Genomic DNA, 18,056 nt, shown 5'->3' with positions numbered 1-18,056 from the left:
CTAATTCGAGAGTGATAGCACCGACCTAATTAATAATTGGTTTGAACTGCAGCAAGGCAATTATGTCGATGGGTAATCTCGTGTCTTGGTGGAGCGAAATTCAGGCCAGCAGATATACGAACATATGTGTCCCACGTTGCTGAAGCGCAGTATGCATGAGCGCTGGCGTAGGTTTCAAGAGCGCACACCGTTCATTTTCTCTGCATATTTGACGATGTTGGAAGACGTGCATTTCGAGCAGCAGTACTTAGTGTGGGCTTGTTGATGTTCTTCTTTTGCGCGATTGATGATATGCCGTGTTCCGGTATATGGTAAAAGCCTCAGATATCACAATTGTTAAATGATGATCATGGGTGATAGTTATTGTGATGAAGACGGGCCACTGGGCGTCAACGTGGCTGTATACACGTCCAACAATGTTGTAGCTGGAAAACACTAATAGGAATTGCACAAGCTCTCATATATCAGTGCACATTAAGCACTATAGCATACTTCTATGAAGACGCGTTTGCTTTCATATTAAACCAATTCATATGAGGGAGGGATGAGGCATGTTTTCTTTTTTCCACCTCTGTTATTCGATAATTCCAGTGACTACAGGTGGCGCGATAGTAGGTCAAAATGGCGGACGAGATGGTGCTGAAGTGCGCGTCTCAGGCAGCAAAGCTCATGAGGCCCCCTAGTTTCGCTGCAGACCACCCTTTCTCTCCCTAAAAAAAACGCATATATGTTTGAATGAAAACGAATAAGTGCCTATGAATACCGCCAGACCAAACTACTGCGCAGAATTATCACCATATTCCAGATTCAGAGGAAAGCCGCGTGGCACCGCCTGTGTCGCTGAAATGACTGAATCCCAGATGGGGCTGATAGTATAACTAAATGAAATGAACGAAAAAAAAAGAAAGACAAAGAAGACTACTTACGCAAGACCCACAATATGACGCAGAAGGCGCTCTTCACTATACTCGGCGCCTTTGGGTGCACCCGTTGTGCCCGTGGTCCACTTCACAAAAGTGCAGCCACCTGTTTCAAACTCGCTTTCGTGGGGTAGTAATTCCTCATTTTCGATTATTTCTGAGACGCTGTTGAATCCAGGTCGTTTCTCACCAACTAAAAATGCCTTCTGCGAGGGATTAACAACGAAAAGGCGAAAATATGGCTTAGTCAGAAAAGAAACGACAGCCTAAATGAAACATATCGAAACAATCCGACCTTTCTCTAACACTTCGTCACGTATACGCACCTATAGAACAGTAGCCTTATGGCGTAAAGTTAGCGTAATTCATTGACTCATACTTTCAGTGACTATAATGCTAGTTTCTACGGACAACAAGTATGCTTTTCAAAAGTTTCTTTTTCTAGAAAAAGCTGCGTTCCTTGTGCATTTACAGGAGCTGTGGCTTCACGTGCCACGCTGTAAAGTGCCGTCTCCTCTTGAAGCCAAGCGCTCTCCGGTTTTGTTCGCTGACTAAAGGAGGAGGCTACAACGGCATCGTATGGCGTTTAATCTCATGACGTCACGCCATAATATGTGACTTCATGAAAGAGTTTAAAATTTTGTGATCTCTACGTCACGATGACGTTAACACTTAATGTAATTTTTTGCGTCACTCGTCCCTGACGCTGCGGGACGCTGATGGTCAAATTTTCAGGTTTATGAGGCAATTAAGTCTTTGGCCATAATAAACGCTTACTACAATAAACAAAGTCACCGATTTGCCGCCACAAAGGCGAAGAAATGAACGTTATAGCAAGAATTTGGAAGTTCACATGCAGAACGGTAAGCAGATTGAAACGTGCCCTGCGTTTCTCAGGCACAAAAGACACGCGAAACGTGCTCACAGGTACAGATGAACGCCAATAAGCGTCTCAGTTGTTACTTCGCTGTGTATGAAAAGTGCACCTTTTTCGCAAACGAAGACTGTGCAACGATTTCAGTGACCTTTGTGTGCCCGGTAATTACAACAGAATTGTTCCAGTGAAAGCGCAAGGCCAGCCAAGGCGTATGATTGTCCCCACCAAAAGATAAGCAAGCGCAGGTTTGAGCATCCACCCTGCCTCTGCTCCGTGGGGCAAAGTACGTGTGGGAGATGAGAGCACGTGCCGTTGCGTCGTGACAATGTGGCGTTACAGTGAAAGTTCAAGGTCAGCCAAGGTGTATGATTGTCCCCACCAAAAGATGAGCAAGCGCAGGTATGAGCATCCACCCTGCCTCTGCTCCGCGGGGCAAAGTACGTGTAGGAGATTAGAGCACGTGCCGTTGCGTCGTGACAATGTGGCGATGCGCGCTCATTGTGCCATCTTGCTTCTAATGCTTAAAACATAATAGTTCCCCCAAAATGCCCATCACCAACGGTGTGTTAGATATAATTAGTTTGCCGCTTGAATGTTGAAGAAGCTGCTTCTTCGTGGCTTAGTGGCTAAGGCCTCATGCTCTCAATTCTAAAGTCCGACGTTCGATTCCGCGCACCGGTGCGTTGTTCTGAATTATTTTTCTTTTTTTGCGTTTTCATACATAAAGGTACGTATACATATACGGTGAGTGATGCGACGCTTGCAGCAAAATCCAGCCGAGAATGTCCATGTAATTGCTATCGCAATAAAATACTACACCATCTCCGACTAAAGGAAACCATGTGGCGATGCAAGGCAGCGCTGCTGTTCACTTGAGTTTCCATTTGATGTTTCCATTTGTATGCTTCCGTGTATATTTCATTTGTGTGTGGAATTGTGTGTATGTTGTGTACCGCTTATGCTCTCCCTCCCTCCCATTTGTGTGTATTTACCTGTGTGTGCCGCAAAGTGAACACCCAGCGCTGCTTCACATCCCCACATGGTTCTCTTTAGTGGGAGATGGTGTAGTTCTTTTGAAAACGGCGCGTGTGTTATGTTATTATTGTGAAAACTATAGACCATGGGCTTAACGGGACCATGCTTTCGCATCTGACAGCTAACCTGAACTCATTACAAATTTACTTGCTCCTAATTCGCTTAATGTGGATAACCTTGATCCCGCTTAATTCACATGGCTTAATATGAATATACTCATTTATCCATCTGGATAGAGAAGGAGACCGTTGTACGCGCTGTTGTTGCGTCTTTATTTATAAGACTGTACGTAATTCCCAGCGTTGTCGCACGCGGAGTTTTGAAGCTTAGCTCGGAGTTTGGGGTCTGCTTGCTGGTGTTGCCGTTTAAGTTCAGCTTCGCGAGCTCTCGTCTTTTGGTCAGCAGTGCTGCTTACGCTGCTTGCGCTGCTGTCACAGCATATGTTACGGATACCGCTACAACTGGCACTAACGTTGTCGTCCATAGCGCCGCAGCAAAGGAGAGTGCAGAGTTTACATTTCCGCATGTTTTTGAGAGGCACCCAGCCAGCTAACGGTCGAGAGTGAGGAGCGAGGACATGAGAGGGGGCGCATGGAGGAGAGAGAGTGAGCAGCGAGAGAAGGAGTGGCAAAGCACTGCACCTACTCTCTCCTACAGTCTCTCGCACCACATACTCCGGTTGCTATGGGCGAGGGAAGGCGCGTGCCCATAGCTGTTGCTATGAGAGAGGGATTGAGAGCGGAGACAACACCTGCCGGCGCGCAGACACCGCCGCGGACGACGCTGGATGCCTTACACAGCCCAACTAAGAAATACATTTGCATTAAAAAATTCCATCAGCGAGAATCGCCTCGCCGTGGTGGCGTAGTGGCTAAGGAACTCGGCTGCTGAGCCGCAGGTCGCGGAATCGAATGCCGACTGCGGCGGCTGCATTTTCGATGGAGGCGAAAATGCTGTAGGCCCGTGGGCTCAAATTTGGGTCCCCAGGTGGTCGAAATTTTTGGAGCCCTCCACTTCGGCTTCTCTCATGATCATTTAGTGGTTTTAGGACGTAAGTTTCCATATAATATCATTATTAAAGGGTTGTCCAGTTTCGCACGATTTGCGCCCTTTCGCACTTTGACGTTCACGCTAAAAAGCAGTTCATGACATGCAATGCAAAAAGTCATACTTTTGGCACAACGGCGAAGCAAAGAATGCGATAGCAACAGATTGGATTGTGAGTCGACGGGGTAACCGCCCTTCATTGATGGGATATCGACGAAGAATGCGGACGCACTAACCACCAAGACAGTGTGCCCTTTATGACGTGTGTTTCTTGCGATTAAGACTTCTATATAGAATTTGTTTAATTCACCGTTTGGTCACGCAGAGTATGCAACCAGTGAATTGCCATCGGCCATACGATGCTGAATGCGCCGGTTCTCGTCCGAACCAGTGAATTGCTCACCAGTAGAAGTTGATTACATGGTACTACATGTGTATAATGTGATCAAAAGGTTTTGTTTGTTGTTGCTTTGATTAACAAAAAACCTAAATGGGACATCTCGACACACCTGTCGCGTAGTCGCGACACACATCGAGAGCTATGTGGAGGATTCTTGGTAACCAACGAGTCAGAGAGAAAACTTCCTAACCCTGCGTAGAGGTTACCAATGAGCTCATGGATGGGATTTTGAGTTCTCAAAACAGACAGACAGTAAGCGAAAGAAAGAAGAATTGAACCCCGAAGAGCTAGCTCCGCAGCCATGTCGTCAGCGCTGCGCAGGAGTGTCTTGTGCGGGACGTTGTTGGTGTTCACCATAAAAAAAAAAACTGGTCTTCACGATAGCTGTAGAGGTACTATGATCGATACCCAGCACCTCCACCAGTTATAATGGTGAGCTGAAACACGCCTTCGTCAACACATATTGTATTATGAGACAGTATGCGCTCACCTAGCTAGCGTGAACGCTAGTTCACTATAGTGAACACTAACAACGTACAGCCCGAGCCACTCCTGCTTAGCGCTGACGATACAGCTGCGGAGCTCTTTAGGGTGCACTTCTTCAGTACATAAGTAATAGATCTTTGAAGCAGAAAAAAAGTTGCACACTCGCCTTGATATTGCTGCTGGTAATAATTCGAGCGAACATTTCGGCATGACTTGCATCAGTGAGAACATGAGTGGCGCCAGACCTCTCTATTTTGTCCCCAATGTCATCTGAAAATAGATGTACGCTGTGATATCTGTTCTTTTTTTTTTTCAAGTTTTGCAGAATGCTATTTTAGTTGTCGATTGCTTGGCTTTCCTGAACTAAATAATGACGTTTATTTTCCAAGTGTGTCCTCTTGGAGCCAACAAAATGCTGTGTTCCAAACCTTGTCCTGTGTTTTAAAAAAAAGAGGATAAAGAAACTGGAGAGTGGCGAAGCATGTATACTGAAGGGTTGCGAACATGGGAAGGGGTGGCGTGCGCAGTGCTTTGAGAAAGAGAGAGACATTTCTTCGATTAGGCACCAATTGTTCGAAGCCTAAAACCATGGCACTTAGGGAAGGCCATTCCCGCTTCCCTAACATCACCGCAAAACTGCGTTGAAATGCAGCTTAATGATGATGATAATGATGATGATGATGATGCCTTTATACTAATGGCTCATACCCACTCAGTGGGGTTCACCAAGACATGGTTATATGAACTTTTTACACCTTTCACGTAATAAATAATGCTAAGAAAAGGAGGAAAGAACCTACTTAACAACAAAAAGAGTGATAATCCCTTGCTCCCTTTCCGACAACACAATATAGCCCTTATTTTGACTGTTAATTGCAGTATACTATCGAACACGTTGAAATGTATGTTTTCAACTTCGTGATTAATACACCCTATGCAAAGGTGCTTTTTCCTGGCATTCCCGGCTTCAGTTAGCTTCGGTATGTAGAGAGGGCAGCGCCACTGACGTCTCCGGCTCTTTTCACTGCTACCTTGTTCATTTTTCATGGGATTCATCCAATTTTTGTGTTTTATAAACGTTCAGGATTGACCGTGATGGCACCGACAAGCCGCGACCCTACGGCGTTGGGCACCTAAGAGCGTTCGCGCTATTTAATGCGAACATTAGAGCCTTTCCCGATGTCTTTTAGCCAGCTCCAAACAGCGCTTACTCACTAAACGTTTTCGGCACTCGGCGCACGCTCTCGCATTGTTGAAATGCTTGACACTGGCTTGCAGCGGCTTCAGGCGGCCACAGTGACCTCCTTACAATAAATTTGGCCATGTCATACTTTTATGGAATTTGTTAAGCCGCATCGTTACCACTTGCGAGATATTCAGCATGCATTTAGTAGCACGCACAGAAAACACGGACACTTGTATTTGTTTCTTATTAGCATCGCTGAAACATCAATAATTATACCTATAGTCGCCTAAAAGTTTGCTCACGAGGGCAATAAGCGAGGCAAAGGAGTTTCCAGGCACGAATACTACTGAAATAGAAAGAAAAATAATTTAGATTCATCACACTCCAGAAAAGACGCCAGGCCTGTGCGGAACCACAGTCACAGCGAAAGCTGGAAGAGCGTCCTTTCAGAGCCTTTTCTTAATGCTCATTGGGCAACTGCTGCAAGCACACTTTCTGGGTACCCACTACGCCATAAATAGACATAATTATTGTGTAGTAGGCTAGCATTACCTATGCTATCCTTCATTATTCTTCAGAGAAGCGGGGTATCCGCTACACGCTTGCTCGGAATTTTGTGCAAATTTTTATGCATGGCTGACGAGGACGAAAAATTATTTCTGGAGGGGGTATGCGCCACAGTTAATAGGTGATCGAAAACAAGTTTTCTAATAGATTGGGGCATGGAACAACCCACTCGTTACGCCATTCGCATTGTATGATGCCTGGTTGTTCCTTGGATTTTCTGAAACGCTTCATTACTCCTATGAACGTCATTCCTTTCCTGAAATCAAAACTGCCTAAGGCCAGTTTATAAATGAGTTCAAAGTAACGGCGTGTCTCAGTGATAGAATACTGGGCCGGCACACAGTGGACCCGGGTTCTAATCCTATTGTGTCCTTGATGTTTTTTATTTACTTTGCTTGTGATACCGGTTAAGAACACCGGTGGTGGCAGAGAACTATGGCACAGCACGTGACCCGTGTTCTGATATCATAACAGCTTTCGCTGCAAAGCAAAAGCTTCGGAAGGACGATGCGAACGCGAATTTGTGTTTGCTAGACCCGACAATTGACAGGTCTATTTCGTCTGAATTGACAGTTCCCTTTAAGTTACTAAGATGTCATCGAACGCTTTTGTTTGAATATTTCATACGTAGCCCATGAAGAACGCCTGCGCTATCTCACCTTCTCGCCACATGATGTCCGATGTGACAAGAGAGGCTCCTGTGAGCGGTATGCTGCACAGAGCAACAAAGTTTTCGATGGAGTTGCCGAAGTGCACGTAGACCCGGTCGCCTTTTCCAATCCCTTGGCGACGGAATCCCGACGCGCAGCAGCGCAACTTGTCTCGCAGGTTGATGTAAGTCACCTTGTCTTGTCCACATATCTGCGGCAATGCATGCACACCATCAGTGGAATACGTGCAACATGCACACGCGAAACAGATTTCTACGCTAAAGCATTTCAGTGGTTGCATCACATATATCTAATGGCTGCACTGAACATTGGCTCCTGTAAGTGGACTACTGTAATGACACTTCTGAATTTCGATTTCATAAACGAGTATCATGTTCGCGTACATGAGCAGTGCTCTTGTAGACAGAACATCTTTTAACACGTTATACATGCTTCAAGTAGATATTTAGGACGTTTCTCTTCGTCTCCACGTCACCCCACCCTCTGCCTACCTGCTTCATCGATCAAAGTAAATATTTTAAATTGCACCAGTATACACACTTGCCGCTGCCTTTCCAGTTGCCACGCATCAAAATTGCAAGCTCCGAAAATCCAGTGTCACTTGGAGCATTTACAGCATAATTACCATGAAATAATAAGTACGGGCTCAGTTAAGTCTGGTGGGTATGTCAGACTGGCTTGCTTTGGAATGATGATAAAATAATAATAATGTGTTGGGTTTCGCGTTCCCTAACATCAACATATTAGGATACACGCCGTAGAGGAAGGCTCCGGGAGTTCGATCATCTGGTGTTCTTTGATGTGCCCTGACATCGGTCAGTACATGGCCCTCTAACATTTCGTCTCCATCAAAAACGATGAACAGGCCACCGTTAGAATCTGAACATGGCTACGTTCAACTCAAGACCGCTATCTAGGGAGGCTATTCTAGCTGTGCGATTTGAAGAATTAGAGGCTGTGAAATTATATGTAATAAGGCTAAACAAATTTAGAAGGACGCACCAGACTTATACACTGCTGAAAAACGGACACGTCCTATTCTACCGTAGATTAGCTGAGAGAAAACAATTAGGGGTGAGGTTTCTTACACACAATAATATTTCCGTGAATATATAGGAGTAAATAGCGTCGGCGAGAGGGTTCAAGTATCGTTATTTTTTCCCAAAAGCTACAAGATGAAGCTGGGACAGGCCTGCGCGCCTACATCAAGCCAGGATGATCATTTGGTTTAATGCTTCTACGAAGACACACAGTGATCAAATAAAAAAGTAAAGACACAGTACAATATACTAATGAACTACTTTAATGCCAATGTAGGCAAGAAACAGAGCAGAAACCATGCAATGGAGGAATATGGCATCGGCTCTAGAAATGCCAGACGGGAGTTACTAGTAGAGTTCCCAGAATGCCATAATTTACGGATCTTGAATACCTTGTTCAAAAAACAGGCTAACTGCAAGTGGACCTGGCGAAGTCCTAATGTTTAAACTAAAGAAGACATACGTATACGTTAGCACACGTGGACTCTGTGTACTGCGCCGCGGTTGAGCCTCTAACATGGCTGCATGCACATGATGGCCGACATATGGCAGTAATTTTGCATAAGGTGTGTTACATGGAGGGAATCGAGCAGGCTGTAAAAGCGGTACAAGCTTAAAAGCTGCGAAGGCAAACTTGTGCACAGGCAAAAAATTGGATATATGCATTAAGGAACAAGAAAGGAGAATGGTAATTTGGGCTAGTTGGTTTGAATTCATGGTGCTCACGCTGCAGCCCTTATTACCATAAACAAGAAAGGCAATGTCATAACCAATATGGATAGGATAGTCGAGGTGTCGGAGGAATTCTACAGAGAGCTGTGCAGAAGCCGAAACGACCAGGATGAAATCATAAGAAGCAATAATAGCGCAGAGGAATTCGACCTCCTACGAATAACGACAGGGGAAGTAAAGAAAGCCCAAGAAGGAATGCAAAGCGGCAGAGCTGCTAATAAGGACAAGGTAACAACAGACCTGCTCAAACATGACAGAGAAATTATGTTAGACAAACTCAGCAACTTATACACGAAATGTCTCTTGTTGGAAAGGGCACCAGAATATTGGAAGAACGCATAATTTTAATCCATAAATAAGGACACGTCAAGGAGTTGAAAAGTTACAGGTTGATCAGCTTACTTTCCATTCTCTACAAACAATATACAAAAATATTAACTATTAGAATTCAGGCAACATAGGAGCTCATTCAACCAAAATACCAAGCAGGATTTTGTACAGGGTGCTCCTCAATAGACCATATTCGTACATAAATCTTGTAATAGAAAAAAGTTAGCAGACTACAACCAACTTATATACATTGCTTTCGTAGATTACGAGAAGGCGTGTGTCTCAGTCGAGACTTCAGCAGTAATGTGGACATTACGGTATCAGGGCATCGACAAAACCTACATAAACATGCTGGAAAAAATCTACAGTGGATTCACTGCCACCACAGCTCTCCATAAAGAAAGTGACAGAATCCCAATAAAGAAGGGTGTAAGGCAGGGAGACACGGTGTCTCTAATGCTATTCATCGCGTGTTCACAGGAGGTTTCCAGGGGCCTAGATTGGGAAGATTTAGGGATAAGAGTTAATAGAGTGTGTTTTAGTAACGTGCGATTCGCTGATGAGTGATGACATTGTATTGATAATTAATGAGACGAATAAACAACTCATGATTACTGAACTGGACACGCAAAGCAGAATTATGATTGATTTATATGTGGGGTTTAACTTCCCAAAACCACCATATGATTATGAGAGACACCGTAGTGGAGGGCTCCGGAAATTTCGACCACCTGGGGTTCTTCAACGTGCACCACAATCTGAGCACACGGGCCTACAGCATTTTCGCCTCCATCAGAAATGCAGCCGCCGAAGCCGGGATTCAAACCCGCGACCTGCGGATCAGCAGCCGGGTACCTTAGCCACTATACCACCGCGCCGGGGGCTCGGAAAGCAGGCTAGTAGGTCTGAAAATTAATATGCACAAAACTAAAGGAATGTGCAACAGTCTCCACGGAAAAACAGCGCTTTGCGATAGGTGAAGTTGTAAAAGAATATGTATGCTTAGGGCAGGTAGTAACCGCTGAGCCTAACCATGAGAGCGAAATGACTAGAAGAATAAGGATGGCGTGGATCACCTTCGTCAAGCATTGTCAAATCACGAATGGCAATCTGCCGCTAACTCTCAAGGGGAAGGTAAATAACAGCTGCATCTTGCCGGTACTTACCTACGGAGCAGAAACTTGGAGTCTTACAAAGAGGGTTCAGCTTATCTTGAAGACTACGCAGTAATAATGGAAAGAAAAATGATAGGTGTAACCTTACGAGACAAGAAAAGAGCACACTGAGTCAGGAAACAAACCGAGGTGAAGGATATCATAGTTGAAATCAAGATGAAGAAATGTACATAGGCCAGGCACGTAGCTTGTAGGCAGAATAACCGCTGGTCATTAAGGGTAACAAACTGGATTTCTAGAGGAGGGAAACGCACGAAGGGGAGACAGGAAGTTAGGTGGGCCGATAAGATTAAGGAGCTTGCAAGTATAACGTGGCAACGGGAGGACAAGACAGGGTTGATTGGCAGACTATGGCAGAGGCCTTGGCCCTGCAGTGGGCGTAGTAAGGCTGACTATGATATGTTGAAACGCAACAGCCGTGGCCGGGATGTAACCCGTGACTGTCGAGTGAGCACCCGAGTATCATAACCACTGTTCCACCATGACGGGTAGCTTATTGTACAGTGGGCCCCAGCTATCTTTAAACACAGTTTAACATTATGCCGACGCACTGTATGACAACGCGACCAAACGCATATTGCTCACTATATCACAGAGTAATTATTTGTTTTGTTTTCCGCTTAATTGCATAGTTAAGGATGCTTAGACAACTACGTTTTGATGCAAGAAGCAAGCGGTGCAGTAAGAATTTTGCCGCTAGGGCGAAGCAAGGGATGCGATAGCAAGAAGTTGGAATGTCGCGGGAAGAGCACCAACCAGCTAAATACTTGCAGCTTCCCGCTTAAGCACGAAGAGGGGTATCACAACTATAATGGTGGTAGATTTTATGGTGCAAGGGCAACTCAGGCCAAAGAGCACCAAACTCAGGATTGTTAGTGTGACTCTGTTATGAAAACTACTAAAGGTGACAAGAATAAAAGCGTGGTGCAGAAGGCCTAAAGTTAAGTGTAAAGACTATGTGTGATGAGTTTAAAACGGGTAAAATCTGAAGGCTTTACAAAGACGCGCTGCGTCGGCATCTGTCCTTGTCTGGACGAATAATGCATGCTGCATGACATTTGAAAAAAAAAAGCCTCAGTGATTTTCTTATGATTGAGAGAAGGCTGAAATTAGCGATAATATTTAATGGAATGTAGGTCGTCTGCACTATAGCAAAGAACATGAAAACTACTTTTGGGGGAACATTAGATAGTCGTCAAGAAGAAATAGTAGGTGAGGTGCATGGCATGTGGCATTTCTACGGCTCTAGAAAGTAACGCAGTCTTTCTGAATCGGGGCTCGGACACATTCTTATAACACGAACGACAGACAGTGCATCACCACATTTTGCACAGTGTGGTGAATCGTTTAAAAGATGTGAGCGTGTTGCATGTGTACGACCAAAACTGATTCTGCTCAGCGCAACTTCTTGGTGCTTGTTACATTTTTCAGTAGCATACCTTACTATTATTGAATTTACTGTGTGCAGTTTGTTTTCATTCAATCAAGTTTTTGAGTCTCAAGTTTTACTGAAGTTTTACTCAGTCTGCAAAACATCCGATTAGACAATTTCTAGCTTTATATTTGTTAACTATTCGTGTTTTTCTGCTTGCTGCAGATGCCCCCTAAATACAAAAAATTGCCCGCAGCTTCCCTCGGGGGAACACTGAGGAGGATGCGGAGCATATAATTGGTTAACGGGGTGTTAAAGTGCGACTTACTTGGGTCGATGGCTAAATTGGTTAACGTGGTTGTGAAATGGGGTGTTAAATTGCGACTTACTTGGGTCGATGGCTAAATTGGTTAACGTGGTTGTAGGAGGGGGTGTTAAATGAGTGAACACGTACACACGTATGCGAAAGGGCGGCGCTGGTCGAAGGGACGTCGATCATTGTGTTTGTGGATTCGTTGGAATTCATTTCACGCGACCTTGGACGTCGACGCGCCGTACAAACCAACCGACGAGCGGCAACTGAGCGAGCGAGCGCCGACCTTGAGTATATATACAGCGCGACGGCGCATGCACTGTCAGCTGTTGAATGTTCTCGAAGCGCGACGCCACATGCGCGTCCACTGGAGAATCAGGAGAATTGTAGATGTCGAACGCGGTGTGTAGAGGAGGAAGGGTGCACAGATGGTGGAGGAGTGAAGCGCGCGCGGTGTGTAGAGGAGGAAGGGATGCACAGATGGTGGAAGAGTGGGCGACGGCACGACGGCGCATGCGCGCGCGTCAGCTGTCGAATGTTCGAGAAGCGGTGCGGACGGCGCGGACGGCGCGGACGGCGCACTACAAGGCGCGAGTATAAGATGCTTCGGCATCTAATAAAAAATACCACGTGAAAAGCCGAGCAGTGTGCAGCGGACATTAAATGCTGGAGGTCACGACATTATATAGTTGTGTGCGCATACCATTTCATGTGCAGAGGCGCACGGCACATACGGGGCCAACATGCCTAACAATATCTCTGGCGTGCCGCGGGAGGTACGCAGCCACGCCATTTTCGTGATATTGTTTCTTGAAGCCTTTTTCTCGCGGCAAATAAACCAGTCTTGTCGCAAAGTTCAAGAAATGCAGGTATGTTTTTTTCGCTCCTACTTGGGACGAGTACGCTACAAGTGCCATTGCAGGGTGCCTAGGCACGCAAGTGGACGAAAGCCAGTAGGTCGTACACTAGGCTCGTTTCCCCCTCCCCTATACGGATTTTGTTCTTTCTGTCATAGACTATAGATCACAGAATGACATTCGACCACATCTGCCTGCCCAGCCCCCACTACTGAACAAGGAGGTGCATGCCGCCCTCCCCCTCTCCGCCGATGAAAATTTCTGCCTACGCCTTTAGCAAGAGTAAGCGAAAGGCATTAAAGGCATTTGGTCACGTCGCCATATAGTGCATGGACATCTTGTGGAACTCTGGCTAGAGATAGCTGGGACACCCTGTATATCGAAGTATTTTGAAGTGGCAAATAAAATTGATTGATTGATTGATTCAATTATTCATTCATTCATCTTGAACCGGTCTTTCATTTTGTTAAAACACCACTCGACTGCGTTGCGTTGGCTGTTGTTCCTTATTAGCACATTCTAAATACTTTAATACCTCCTGAATGTATTTATTGTTTGTTTATTAAGATCAGTAGATATAGCCACTATTATGCCATCAAAATAATGATTAAGCAAACAGCGAAGACGTTTACGCACATCACAGGCGCTAAGTTTTCTCTATTCTCTGACCCGTATTTTATGTTTTTTTAGCCATACTAGATTCATTCAGCCATTGATAACTAGCCTACGGATAAGTTGTTCTCTAGTACACCTGAGCTTTTGACGCCATCCTCATGAGATGTCCCTTTAACCAAGACGATTTAGTAATCTTACCAAAGCCGTCTTTGATCCATGAGCTGTTAGCGCTTCCATGAGAAAACCGTAGAGCGTCCCATCTTTTGCGAGTGGAATGTACGGATAAGGTGAGTACACGATGCCATCCTCTATGCGTGCTTTCATGTCCTGTAAGCTGAAGAAGAGTATTTTTTATCCCTGGCACAAGTATTTTATTACAAATAATACAGTTTTCTGCAGACTGGGTCATTTATTAAACCATTTTCAGACTATCCAGCCATACTGCACTGATCATGGTGAATGAAGCAAATAAGAATTTTGCGTGAAGGAGAGAGAGAGCTTAAGGGAGTCAGGGAGCTTTGGTTATTACGTGCTTTTTGTATTATTTTTTTCTGTTTCCCAGTCACTTAGTAAAGGCTTGGCCAACTTCGCCCTGATTTTCAGACAGATGGCACATTGTGTGGAGACAAAAACAAAAACGAAAGCAAAAAGCTTTGTTTCAGCAGAGCAACAAAGTAACGACTAATTACCGCACACACTTCCAAAAGTTTCATTAGCATGCGCTTTATTTCTGTGCGTAAGCGCCGTAGAACGGAGACACGTTGCAAACAGGGCGATGCCAAGCGCATGTCTATATATAACACTGTGTTGAGGGAAACATTTGCTAGGCTATTCTAACCCACGCAAATCGCCCCCGCACAGCGCACATCACACGAACAGGCACCGTGAGTATGCGAGTAGTTTTGCCCTATTTTTTCTTCCGAAGACGAAGGTTGCAGGAAGAAATCAACGCCACACACGCTCACTCATTCAACAAGCCTCAGAACACGCTTTATATAAAGTGCGCTGATAGAAAGGCGGGGGGGGGGGGGGGGGGTACTAGAATAGGACAGCCTAACAAGCAATGCGTCCATTGAGCGCACTTTATGGGCACGCGCTCATCCTCGCCATGATTGTAACATGGCTCTATAGAGAAACATACATACATAACGAGCCGACATTCCCGTAGGGCCCTGCGGCCCAGCTACTGCGCTGCTTTCAGCGCCACGAATGGTTGGTTATACCCGGTAACGTACTCAGCATAAATGAAATAACCAAATGTTTTTCTTTCTGACGCCGGGATTTGACATACCCTCATGCTCCGATAGCGAGTGTCTTTACCACTAGGCTACACACTCATGCTTCCACAAAGAGAATACATGTACAGCACATCTAGGCCACACGGTTGTGCCTCTTTGTGCAAAACAAATGCAGAAAGACAACAGTTTCCAGCCATAATTTATTGTTTTCTGTTGTTAGGCATTAAATGTCCTCAGCAGCGCATGATGTGTACAGTGAATATAAGAAAGTGCACACAAATTATTAATATATGTTTTTGAAAAAATTAATGCCAAACTTGGGCATTCAGTGTCTTCCTGAGGAGGCCATTACATGTCTTTAAAAAATTCGGAAGATCCCACGTACCTGGCATTGACGTTATGCGAAGCACGCGGAGAAAAGGTGACCGTGATGCATTTTTTCATTGAGTGATGAAATGACGCTAAATATATGCAGAAATGTTGCACGAGGAGACATATGCTGAAGAGTAGCGGATGTTTATACATAAGCAGTTGTTTGCACTTACGCAATGATGTCAGTTGGATCATTCGTATTTGAAACACCAGAAACTGATATAAAGCGCTAATGCTCGCGAAGATGCTGGCCCTTGACACTGGTACTTAAATCTATTTCAGCGCATCACCTCATTGACGTTAACTCGACGTGAAGGCTGTATGAAAGGAGTACACATGTAATGTTTATAAAATTGTGCAGGCAGCACTGCAACCACTACAGACGTTTTGCGAAGGTTAGTGTGTATTTGAAAAGTAGTTCCGAGACCTGGCGTAGCTCTGTGGTAGAATGCTTGACCGCCACACAGAATGCTTGGGTTCGATTCCTGCTGGGACCCTGAAATTTATTATTTGCGTTCGTCGGGTGGTCAATGCTGTCTATGCCATGTTTTTCTCAACACTGACATTTATTCCATGTCTTCACTGGGTCAAGGCTACTGATGTCCGGTATTGCTTAACGCTCACTCGTTGAAATGGCCCATTTGTGTTCTCGTCATTCCTCGGTAGATACTAAGTGTCAATCACCTGTGGCACATACCCGCTTACCAGCGGCACATACCCGCCCGTGAGTATGTGCCATTGTCTGACGGGAAGTGTTTTATGACGTACGCGATGGGATTGTGACATTATTCATGTCTTGACCAATGCGTCATATTCGTGTAACCATCTTACCCTCCAATTCTAATTTTGGTTCACACCAAGTGAAGGGGGTGACCACGAGAGCACCCAAACCTAAGTGGCTAGATAGATACGCTCAAAGTCGCTGATGTTCGCTAAGAAATGTGTCACATTTAAACGGGGTAAGAGCGAGGATGGGTACGCCATCTAGCAGTTGGTCGAACTCTTTCTTGCTGGGCTCTAGTGGCCACTCTTTATATAGCACATTTCTCTATGATGGCTCTGTCATATGGCGTTGACGCACGCAAAGCTCGGCGCCATCTAGCAGTTGGTCAGATTCTTTCTTGCTGGGCTGCGGAAAGGCTCGTGTGGCCACTCATTATATAGTATATTTCTCTATGATCGCTCTGTCATATGGCGTTGACGCACGGAAAGATCACCACTGGCGCACGCCATATAAAAATTTGGTTGACTGTAGATGCGCCATTGGTACTAAAAGGAGGCTGCATGCGGAATATTTCAAGAAATGTGTTATAAAATAATCAAAAATAGAGGAAAATGAAGAATAGCTCGCTGATTTGTCATTACTTTTTCTGTAGCGGACATCTTAAAATACCTAGCAACGTAAGTTATGGCTGTAATCAAAGAAACTACGTTAATGTACTCTTGATTCAGGATAGATACGTGGTCTGAACAAATGAGAGAAATTATATGCACGTATGGGATCTACATCTAGCTCTCGTAAAAATCCAGTGCGATCTTTTGCGCAACTCTTGTATATATAGTTAAATTCCCCAGGAAATATGGTGTGTTTCGCCCAATAGGGTTTCTTTTCTATATAGTTGAGAAACAAGAAACTATGGTTCGTACACAATCTGGCAGATGCACTACAGTGACCACCTAAAGCAAACGTCAAGCACAGCAAACCATTTGTTTTCGCTTACCAAGAATTTGCAGTATGAATACCTCTTCGAACTAAGGTGGCCACACGTTTCTGCGGCCTTACACACGACGCTATTATAGGCAATTTCAGACACCCCTCCTCCTATTTTTTTCGCTATTTGCTTTCTGCTTTCGTTTCCTGTGCGGGTTGAAGGTCTGAATATTCTACTAGAACACAGCTGGCGTTTTGAAGCTAAGAGGTCACGGACACCATCCATCCACTACTATATCCCGTGGTTACCGTCGACTCCGAAAAGAACAGCACGTTAGGTAACGGGGAGCCGCTGCCAGATAAACAATTCTGTGCGAAGGCAAAACCACTTAATACGATACACGCTCTGTTTTCGAGGCTGTTCACTTGATAAATGTCAGTGACCAGAAATATGTATGAGGCACACAGGATGCGGTTGTGAAGCAAACTATACGTTCCGTGTGCGCAGCGATTTTCTTTATTTGTTCATACTACTCAGCTTTTTTTTTCTTTTTTCCTTTTGCTTTAGGCTAGTTAATTTTCACTGGTGCCGCTCTTTTTTCGTGGGTGGTGATGACACACCACAACTTTGCTCGTGTTCGATCTGCTTTGGAAAAAAAATTAAAGAAACTTCGCAATAGCAGTGCCTAGCCTGAAGGAAGTGTGCAGCAGCACTCCTTTATTTCGTTATTTCTATGTTCTTTCAGCTACGTTTTTTATCAGATTATTTCTACTTCCTTCTCTTTGTGTACCATTTTTCACCTTTCTATTTTTATTCCCATCTTTCACTCACTCTATCTCTATTTTAATCTTGCTTTCTATTTCTTTCTCTCTTTCTGTATTTTTTTCTCTTTATATGCCATTCTCTCCTCCCCTCCTCTTCGCATCTGTTCTTCCGCTCACTTCAGTTTCCTACCCCTTTGTTATATGATACTGTACAGGGCTATGCTACGACCTATCTGGGTGACAGGATGGTTGAGTAATAAAGAAAAAAAAGACAGGATAGCCGAGTGGTTGAGACGCTCTTTTTCGAATATGGGGTATGCGATTTTGAATTCGTTCACCTCACGAGAATTTTTTTCCTCCAAGGTTTTTCTTTATAATGGCTTTACTTACTCCCAGCTTCTACCATT

The 18,056-nt window shown here is 44.7% G+C and overlaps 1 protein-coding gene across 1 annotated transcript in view; it reads right to left on the bottom strand.

Annotated features, from left to right (window-relative positions):
• Nucleotides 1-16,990, bottom strand: part of LOC119159443 (uncharacterized) — a 50,055-nt gene extending 33,065 nt beyond the window's left edge. Inside the window, exons 1-5 of the mRNA XM_037412201.2 lie at nucleotides 16,955-16,990; nucleotides 13,822-13,957; nucleotides 7,178-7,379; nucleotides 4,932-5,035; nucleotides 927-1,126 (exon numbers count right to left, since the gene is read on the bottom strand). Of these exons, the coding sequence (XP_037268098.2) occupies nucleotides 927-1,126; nucleotides 4,932-5,035; nucleotides 7,178-7,379; nucleotides 13,822-13,947 (632 nt within the window). The 5' untranslated portion in view covers nucleotides 13,948-13,957; nucleotides 16,955-16,990. The remainder of the gene's footprint in view (nucleotides 1-926; nucleotides 1,127-4,931; nucleotides 5,036-7,177; nucleotides 7,380-13,821; nucleotides 13,958-16,954) is intronic.
• Nucleotides 16,991-18,056: the final 1,066 nt, after the last annotated feature.

The sequence above is a fragment of the Rhipicephalus microplus genome, chromosome 1, assembly GCF_043290135.1.
Source record: "Rhipicephalus microplus isolate Deutch F79 chromosome 1, USDA_Rmic, whole genome shotgun sequence".
Classification (NCBI taxonomy): Eukaryota; Metazoa; Arthropoda; class Arachnida; order Ixodida; family Ixodidae; genus Rhipicephalus; species Rhipicephalus microplus.
Note: the sequence above shows the minus strand (reverse complement) of the source record. Positions and strands in the feature narration are given on the sequence as shown.